The 10,153-nt window shown below is 30.7% G+C and overlaps 1 protein-coding gene and 1 non-coding gene across 2 annotated transcripts in view; both read right to left on the reverse strand.

Moving 5' to 3' along the window:
• Positions 1-531: 531 nt before the first annotated feature.
• LOAG_20046 lies at positions 532-603 on the reverse strand. The gene has a single exon. It is a non-coding gene; the product is annotated as a tRNA-Glu (tRNA).
• Positions 604-2,415: 1,812 nt separating this feature from the next.
• The window catches only part of LOAG_17654 (vacuolar protein sorting-associated protein 54), a gene marked incomplete at both ends in the record, with an annotated part of 18,939 nt that continues 11,201 nt past the window's right edge, over positions 2,416-10,153 (reverse strand). Inside the window, 14 exons of the mRNA XM_020450316.1 lie at positions 2,416-2,559; positions 2,737-2,844; positions 3,116-3,196; positions 3,292-3,413; positions 6,312-6,505; positions 6,699-6,875; positions 7,118-7,308; positions 7,448-7,534; positions 7,832-8,189; positions 8,358-8,623; positions 8,734-8,841; positions 9,102-9,231; positions 9,478-9,614; positions 9,831-9,936. Of these exons, the coding sequence (XP_020306027.1) occupies positions 2,416-2,559; positions 2,737-2,844; positions 3,116-3,196; positions 3,292-3,413; positions 6,312-6,505; positions 6,699-6,875; positions 7,118-7,308; positions 7,448-7,534; positions 7,832-8,189; positions 8,358-8,623; positions 8,734-8,841; positions 9,102-9,231; positions 9,478-9,614; positions 9,831-9,936 (2,209 nt within the window). The remainder of the gene's footprint in view (positions 2,560-2,736; positions 2,845-3,115; positions 3,197-3,291; positions 3,414-6,311; positions 6,506-6,698; positions 6,876-7,117; positions 7,309-7,447; positions 7,535-7,831; positions 8,190-8,357; positions 8,624-8,733; positions 8,842-9,101; positions 9,232-9,477; positions 9,615-9,830; positions 9,937-10,153) is intronic.

Consider the following 10,153-nt stretch of genomic DNA (forward strand, 5'->3'; position numbering starts at 1 on the left):
TAATAATAATAATAATAATAATAATAATAATAATAATAATAATAATAATAATAATAATGTAATGAAATGCAAAAAAATTTATGTTATCGTAAAGCCATTTATTTTCATCAAGCATATTTGACCATTTGTATCTATTATTGCATAGCGTTACTTGGAGTATTACTGTAAAGCAGATGGAAGAGATACAGTAGGAAAGGCAAGTAAAATATTAAAATAAGATGGAGCTCTTCTTTTTCATGATACTAATATTGTGCCAAAAATACATCATCCTATTAACTTCATCGTCATTCTTTTTTTTTTTGATTCAATTTCTTTGAAATTCAGAAAATATCAGCTATACGATTAATTCCCGAGTGAAATAGAATGAACATCTCAGAGATGATGTCTCAGAACAATGCAATCGAGCATTTATCACTCGTGCATATGTGTTAACTATTGAACAAAAAAGAAACAAAAAGTGTTTAGTGAAGAATTTGGTGATTTAATGAAATTCATCAATAATATTCATTAATCCCAGCAAAATTGAGGGGATTCCCATGCCGGGAATCGAACCCGGGCCGCGTGGGTGAAAGCCACGAATCCTAGCCACTAGACCACATGGGACGCATGTTGTTGACTCATTATAAGGTATCAAATTAAAGAAAATTTTTGGTTTGATAGATAAGAAGAAATTTAGTAATTCTCTCAGCCAAGACAAATTCTAACAAATAAATATTTAATAAGTTATTTGATTACTAACTGATACAATGATTATTGATTGATTGGATGGTTTATTTAAAGGACAGATGGATGAGTTATAACAATAAATACATAGCCAATGTTCATTCTCCAACTACTCCCATCTAATTATTTAATTTTTTACATTCCTATTTTATTATTATATTACAAGTATTAAATTTTAAAAGTTTCACTTGCAACAAAAAAGAAATCAATTAATTAATTAGCTATTTGAACTGTAGCAGATTCGAATCAAGTGTTGTTATAAACCGTTCATCGTATAGCTAATTGAAAAAAAAAAAACTTTTCGGACATTACTGAAGAGATTTAAAACATTGTTAAAAAAACCATGCATGGTAATCAGCTGATTAATCTTACTGAATATTTGGAATGCAACTGAACTAGCTGATCCTCTGAATTTTTGTTAATTAATAAAAGAATATGAAAGTGGTATTTCTCCATTTGCAATTTCATTTTACACCTTGTTCATGCTTCCCATATAGATCAACTATTTTTGTGTGTTCTAATTGGTACAGAGAAGATCCAACTAATTAATTATTTATTGTGATATACAAATAATGGAATAACCTGTGACAAAAAGTGAATTGGTCCCGTCAAAAATTTGATTGCACAAAAATGAAGAGATAAGAAAAACATAAAAAATCACCACTAAAAGATGAAAGTTTCTTGTTTTAAACGAAATAAAATTAATGAATTATAAAATATATGCAAATTTCGACATTTATCATATACAAATATCATCACCAGTAAATCTGCTAATTTTGAAAAATATGGCAGACTATAAAAATATGACATGAGGATCTAAGGAATTCTTCGCAAAAAAAAAAAGTGCGAATTATATGGCAACTGAGAACTTTCGAAATTATGGAAAATTTTAGGAATTACGGTAAGTCATCAAAATCGAGAAGTTTTTTATCATTTTGTAAAAACTAGAAGAATAACTGAAAGACAATGCAAAATTTTAGTGATTTAATAAAAAAATATTTGAATCTGAGTTAAAGCATTTCCAAATCTTTTAAATAAGCAAACAAAGAAGTTGAATAATTCAAGATTATCCAGACTCGAAATTTGATAACATCTGCACCTATCCCATGACCATTAACCAGGATACCAACTGAGCAAATGTATTGAATAAAACAAACAGATATTTTCATAAAAGTTCTGCCAGTGAAGTTTAATTTACTCTAACTTGAAGTAAATTGCACAGAAAATAAAAGAATCATAAAATATCCGAACTTGGATAATACTAATTCTTGGAGAAAAGAGCCTCATTGATTGATTCATCCTTTATATCAGCACAACATGGTATGGCATGCAGGTTTTTGATAAAGAACATATATTCTTGGCTTACCAATCTGAAATTTCTTGGCAAAACTTATCTGTTATATTATAACAGATTTCCTAGCTTATGCACTACAATGGTGAGAAAAAAAGTTAAATGATGCTAAGCTAAATGATAAATGAACTTCGATCTTAGGCAATATTGTTCATATATAAATTTGAATATCAGTAGGTGTGCAAACAAATTTTAAGAAATAGTGTTCATATTTTTCTTCCTTCCTTTTCTTATTTTGGACATTGTATTGATCTCCCATATTCTCTTGTACAAATTTTTTCTGATCCTATATTTCAGTTCTTCTTTGTTTTGAGTGATTTCTTTTTTTTTGTTCTCCCTAATCATACTATTTTCAACGAGTCATTTTCGGTAATAAAATAAATATCTTGCCCATATGTGAGTGAGTCGTGCGGAGTAATATTCATTTGAGCTAACTGAGCTTTTAAATTAACCTTGAAATTCTTGTGAACTCGTAAAAACAAATCCTGGAAGCAGAAAGACAAATTCATATAACGGCAGATTCATACCACAAATGGAACAAAAACTTAAATTTCGACTTCGAAAATGCAAACTTCAAATTAATGATGGTTAGAAAGCTTCCTTCACAAGGTACTACCAGAACAGAAATAGAAATGAATTGGTTCATCAAAAGCAGATCTTACTTTAATCATGCTTTCCGGCATAATTCCGTTAAGACCATTGTAGAATTTTCTAAGCTGCCGACACATTTGCTGGAATGTTGGCGATGGAAGGGAGCCTTTTACATCCCACTGCAACAAAAATACATCAGGTTTTATCCACCAAAACTTAAAAAATAAAGATGGGGAATAGCGCGATAAGTATAAAGAGAAATCAAAATAACAGCAACAGCTACACTCTCCTCTAAAAGGAATAAATTTAATCTTTTTAATGCAGCTAAACGCAACTCCCACTTTTAAGGGTTTAACGATTTCCGTTAACGAAAGAAGAGTAACAATATGATGTTAAATAAAAAATTGCACTTGACACTACATGTATCAGTGTACATGTACATGACCTCACCGCTTGAAGCTGCACAATAAGATGGTGATCGATGACGGTAATCAGTTTGTTCACAATTTCCTGCGCATGATCATTGTAATCCTTAAAATGAAATGTACAAAATTCCTCGTTTAATTAAACACTTTTGAAGATTTGTCAAAAGCTAAACTTAAATTCAAACCAGAAAAAAGACTTACTCTAACTAACTGATCGACATGTCGCAACAAAGGCTGTTTGTCAGCGGGAAGCTTTTCTTGAAATGCAGCTCGAATAAATGGCACAAATCGAAGAATTAGTTGTAGACATCTCGAAGAAAGGGCTGTAAAATCGAATAAATCATGTGAAACAATCCTTCCTAAGTGAAATTAAAAAGAGGCATTGAATTCCGAAAACGTAAATTTAGTCACTTTTTTTTTATTACAATCTTGGTATTACTAAATATTTCTTAGAAGTAGAATTTTATTTTATTATCTTAGAATTTTCTAATCTGATAAGTGATTCAATAAAATTTCTGCAGCAAATTTCGTACTTAATTTTGGATAAAATTGATAAAAGATTTCAGGAAGTGCGAAATGGCAATAACAAGAATCAATCAGGTTTTTCTAAAAGCAACCAAATGTGTTACCTATTATACCACTTATGAAATTCTTCAAAATTATGCAAAAATCTTTTAAATTTTGCGGTAAAGAATAAATGATGATAAAATAATGCATCAATACGATGATAAAATAATGCATCGTATAATTGCTATAAAAGACGATTGCGCGGCTATATATGAGGATTTCTAAATTCATGCTAACCAAAATTTGCTTCTTAAAGATGGATGATATATTTATTGTTCATTATTATTCTATGCATTCTTATCACCATCACTCATTCATATCATAAATAAAATCTTACACGAAAATAGGTCAAGAATGACGCCACATGCTATAATTTAGAATTCTGGGATGAAGAATAAACTGAAAAGAGAGTCTGCTTTATCAATGAGTTGCTGAGATCATAGCTTCTCTACATAGTTAAGAAAAACTACGTCATGACCTCAAAGTAAAATCTTGTCTGTGAAAGTTTAAGCTTTTAAGAATTAGTATTAACGACATATACAAAAGAATTCTAGCAATACAACAAAACAATCAATATTATTGTGATAAAGATATTGTTGAAAGTACTTTCTTCCTTTTTTCCTAACAGGAAATTGATTTAAACATCTTCAATCAACATACCATAAATCTTAAAAATTTGTAATTTGATAAATTATCCAGCAAAATTTCTGCAGTAAATTTTACACTTAACAATTGATTTTCGATAAAAATGATAAAAAATTTCAGGAAAAAAACGAAAAATACCATTTGTAATAATAGTCACAACCACAAATAAAAAATTGTAAGCTGTTGTAAATTCATTATAAGTTGAGAATTTTGAAAATCTTGAAATTTCTTCAGAGGTAATCTGAAATAGAACTAAAATTCTTCTACATACTAACTTATACAAATGTATTATTGTCTCCTAAAGCCAAATTAACTAAAGAGCTGCCCGAATTCAATACCATCAAGATACCAATTCGAACAGTACTATCCGTAGCATCTCATCTTCTGATAATTAATAAACCGATAGTACTGGAGTTCTATCGCAACTAATGGCACAGTTCGAACTACTCTCTAGCAATATATAGCTCTAATCATGTTAAAACCTATCTACTATTTAACTCATCCAAGTTAAAACTTATCTACTATTTAACTCATCCACATTTATTATGTACTTATTAACTTTTCATTTCACATTTTGCTTTCTCTGTCTTTATTGTTTATGTGCAAATTAATCTATAAAATAGATAAAGGTAGTTCTAATCCCTTTCTTTGATAACGAAATGAAATTAATCTTCATCATTTATATAGTACAAAACTGAACTGATAAATCCTTAGAAAATTGTTAATTCTTAACGATGTATTTCGAGAATAAATCAACTGTCATCAATGTTTTCATACCCAAAAAACTAATAACTCAGAAATTTTTTATAACTAATTTTTGAATTGACAAGAGAATAGATAGAAACAAAATTGCTCTGAAAACGTTTCCACAAAAATGCGGTACACTTTGAAATATAAATATGATTATCGCATAAGTAAAGTGGAGAGAATTTACATAAGATGTATAAAAATGACATCAAAAACATGAACACCAAGTAAAAAAGAATAATAATGAAGAGTAAAAAAAAGTTAAATAGAACCTAAAGTATGGATGACACGTAAAATAAAAAGTTCATTTAAAATAAAAATTGATCTATTTAAGTATTAGATTTCATAAATAATGAGAATCGCTAGCACTGATATACATACAATAATTTATACTGATAAATAAGCTGCGAGGTAAAAATAAATGATGAAAGATTAAGAATTGTCCTACTCGGTTTTGCCCATTTTAATAGATATGTAGCAGATCAAAAAAAAATCGAGATATTTTACTACTGGTAATACCGTACTGTGTGTCTATTTTCTACTTTCTGAACAAAACAAAATCATATATTGGCGCTGCTGTAATCTAATCAATACCAATAGTTTTTTTAATTTCATATTTTAAATATTTTAGTCCTTCGTAAATACAGTTCTAAACTTAGAACAAAGAAAAAATCCGGCTAATAAGTAGACTATTTCTTTCCGGATACGTAATATTCATACAGCTTCCGAAATGTATGGAGAATCTTTGATTGGGCAGAAAATTAGCGAAAACATGAGAAAAAGAAAAAAAAACTGAAGCACGTGGTATTCAGAAAAATTTACAAAGGACTAAAATTTTACTTCGGAACAAAAAAAAAAAACTTCTTAGGAACTTCTTAGAATTCGCTCGTCTATTTGACAAGAATGTATTATTTTGAGATATCTGTCTTTTGCAAAAGTTAAACCCTAACTATTGCATAGAATTTGTAAAGTAACATAAAAAAATCCAAAGGAAATAAAAAGTGAAAAATGAAGTATATCTATAATATTATCATCAGAATTAGATGGAATATCAAAAAAAGTCAGTATTAAAAAGTCCTTTACTATAAATAGCAAAATTGTATAAAAAGATTCTTTCGCGCAATATAATAACTAAACAAAATCAACAACTAACGACAATGATGGTTCATTTGATAAGAAAACATATGAACCATTCGCTTGATTACCAAATGGGAAACGACGAAAGGGAAACAAAGAATGACGCAACTTTTTATATAACATACCTAAATGTCGAACGCTTATCGACTTCAGGCCAATCAATTGTAAAGCGCCTGCTCCAAGAATCAACTGGCAACTACGACTGTTGTAATTTTTTAGCAATTCCACTAAACACATCAAAAGTTCGGAAGCATATTCTGGAAGTACGGCTAAAGCATCACAGTATTGAGCCATAATTTGCAGAAGAATAAAGGATGTTCTGAAAATAAAAATAACTTATGATGTTTTATCAGAGGGAGAAATGATTTTGAGAAATCTAAAAATGTTCCAAATAAAGAATCTAAAAAGCCCTACTTTAGTACATTTCCAGAAATTAGAGCGCTACGAAATTAAAGAATTCAAACTTTATCTGCTGAGGATTTCTTCAAAACTAGAAATAACGCAAAACGCACCCTACAACAACATATGGTTCCCCATCAACTAGTAGATTAGGCTTAAATGTAGTGGAATTTTCGATTTCTAACGATCCTACATCCGATAAACGATTTGTTTGTAAACACAAATCAACAAGTCGTTGAAAATGCTCCGGCACATCGCCGGCGCGCCAAGTTTCCGTGTCCAGAATGTTACTGCAAAGAAGAAATTAGTTGATCAAGTTTTATCTGCTAAGGAATTCTTTGGTTCACTCTCGAAAAAGTTGAAAATATCTCTAAAAAGGACCAAATTCCTTTTTAGAGGTCTTTTTTTTTTTGAATTTGGTCCTTTCAAAAGAAAAAAACAGATATAAATACCTCCAGACTGCATGAATCCATTGTTTTTCCTACTTATTTACAATATATTTGCCAATGATTTACTCAAAATGGAAACATACCTCAATTTAACCCTCCGATCTTCGTGAAATTTCTTGATGAAACTACTGCCTTGCTGAAGAATACATAAACGCAGAGGCGAAGAAAATTTTTTTTCGCTTCCAATTAACTTCTGACAATTACAGACAAATTCTTTGACAGCACGCATTACACTATCGAATTGGCATAATGATAGTCGTTCAAGGAACCCATCCTGAAATACTATCGAGAAACTCCCATCCTTTTCAGTCATGTTTTCAACGTTTCAAAGACACATTTCTTCAACAAGACATGGAAATCTAAGGGCTATATTTTACTCCGAGGTAAAATCAGTTTGAAAATTTATTAAATACCTTTGATCTAGCAGCTATTAGACGACAGCTGCGTTCCTGAGCCATATATGTTGTATGTTCAGTAAGAAAAGCTACTGATAGTTTTACCTTAAAAGGAAAACTTATTATATTTAAAAAATGAAGAAAGCTTCAAAGTAGCTAAAATTTCGAAAGTCTTTTTCGGATTTAGGAATACAATTCCGAGAAACATTATTATCCAAAGTTCCAATTCGAAAATTAGATTGAAAAGTCAACAGAATAGAAACTATTCGAAAAGAAAAAAAAAAACAAATGAAAAGGAAATCTGAAGATATACAAACATGTACCACGTGGAGACAAGAACGTAAATCAGGATTAAAGGAATAATACTGGCGATATTGTAGGGTCATAAAACTCAAAGCTTACTTGACTGATCGTCCTGCATGGCATTGACAGGAAAGCAGGTGTTGCAGTCACTGACATTGTCATCATCATATCCGAAATAGTACTTCCTGCTTGCGAAACATCGCCGTGTCCATTTGCTACTTTAGTACAGCTCACATTTTGTTGATTTTCAACACCTTCCACAGTGTTACTCTTATTCGATGATGGAATTGGAATATTTTCCGTTTCCAGTGAACTTCTCCCCAATACACGATTGATCTCCACTTCCAATTCATCATCTGTATCTGGTTCAGCATTTGTTATCTGTACTGGAACTGATGCATCATTAGCTGCAGACGTGAACTTATCCGGACCCATAAGTTTCTGGATAGAGTCGGTCCTGAATATTAATATAATTAGGAATCGTAACTGTTATCATGCTTTAGTGAAATACACACTCGTCAAAATTTCTTCAAAATCTTGATTTTCAAATATCTAGTCAAAATATCTGGACCAATCACGAAAATACCGATTAGGTCTAAATTTTGATATAATTGCGTTGAAAAACCTTTTTTCGGCCTCGGTTATTTCCTGATCTTGTATAGGTCTTCTATCAAGCACTTCCGAAAAATGATCAATGTTATCCAGGATAACTTCCTGAATGTTCTGCACCCTACGACACATCAGATAAAGGACACGTAAGACATGCTGCAATGTTGCGAACCACTGATCGAAATTCAACCTTCGCATCTGAGTGCTCAAATTACCAAGTGATGGATCGAACTCAGTTAACTCGTGGTCACCCATATTCCGCACCACATGCGCTTTTATTATCTATAAAAATAATAATTTTCACTATTGAGTGAATGAATACTTATCTAAATGTCTCGTGAATTGAAATCTTGGAAATGCTGCAACTAATTCAATTATTTAAATTAACAAACCTGTCTTAATGAATTTTTCAAAGCCACAACTATTTCTTGTTGTAACACATGAACAAAACGATATTCCTCCACTTGTAATAAACCAATTACAATCGGATTCATGTGCCCCTTAAAAAAAAACAACATCGAATCAGACTGATAAACTGAAACAAGATGAAAAGTCAATATGATCAATGTCCGGCGTTCCCGCTTACGTCAATATTATATAATTTGCTAATTTCAATCTACATCCCGATTTTTCCGAACAAAGATATCGGAGACCTGCAGTTCCACAACCATACCTTTCTATTCTCTTTCCCATTTCTACATAGTGAACTTATAACTGTTCCGATTTGCTATTAAAATCGATCCAATATTAAAAAACAAACCCCTTGATAAACAGCATCATTCTCAGTTTCACAAGGTCGTCCCATTTCCTTTTGTACCAAAGTTACAAATTCTTCATAAAGCATTTTAGCGATTACCTTATGCAGCTCTTCTAATTGTGAACCGAGATGCCTGTAACAATATTAAGCTAATCAGTACTGCCGAAATTTCCTTGGATTTTGACATTAAATTGTATAAATTTGCTGAACCATTGGTATTTTAAACAAAATTGACTAGCCTAATTTGACAGTTGCCATCACAGACATCCTTTGCATCTCATGAGTAATATTACTATTAACAGGAAAAAGTCATAATACTGACGATCCAAGTAATTTAAAGTAAACATACAAATAAATATGCAATTCCCAAAAAGTTAACCTGAAGCATGTAACACCTAGTAATTCGTTGTTCAAAACATCTTGCGCAGTTTCGATACATTCTAAAGCTTTCGGATAATCATTTTGATTTAATAGCATTTGAACAGTTAACTGAGCATCCCGAAGACATGCCATATCCTGCATAGATTAAGTTTACTGTTAGAAGCTCAAAAGTACAAAAAATTCATGCAGAATATTTTGTAACCGAAGAAGTATGGAATCCAGATCAAGAGGACAGAGTAAACCTGGCTTGTTGTCACCTGTTTTCAAAGCTCCATGGATGAAAAAATAATGCTTTGTTAGAGTGCGCGTGCTATCACTATTAATGAAGAAAAAATTGGGGAAATAACCAACTCGCAATTTCTGCAGTACTTTCTCCTGTTGTTGTCGTATTTTATATATATTCATAATATTCGTCATCCGATGATACAACTTTTCATCTACTTTCTTCAAATTTTGTCTGAAAAGATCGTTAACGCATTATTCTTATTGTAAAATCGCATTACGCGATATTACAATATCGTATGGTACAGGAGATGTCCTCAGTTGCTAAAATATTCAGCAAAGAAAGCATCAATATTATTATTATTACTATTATTATTATTATTACTATTATTATTATCACTATTATTATTATTATTATTATTATTATTATTATTATTATTATTATTATTATT

Source organism: Loa loa, assembly GCF_000183805.2.
Source record: "Loa loa unplaced genomic scaffold supercont3.108, whole genome shotgun sequence".
Classification (NCBI taxonomy): Eukaryota; Metazoa; Nematoda; class Chromadorea; order Rhabditida; family Onchocercidae; genus Loa; species Loa loa.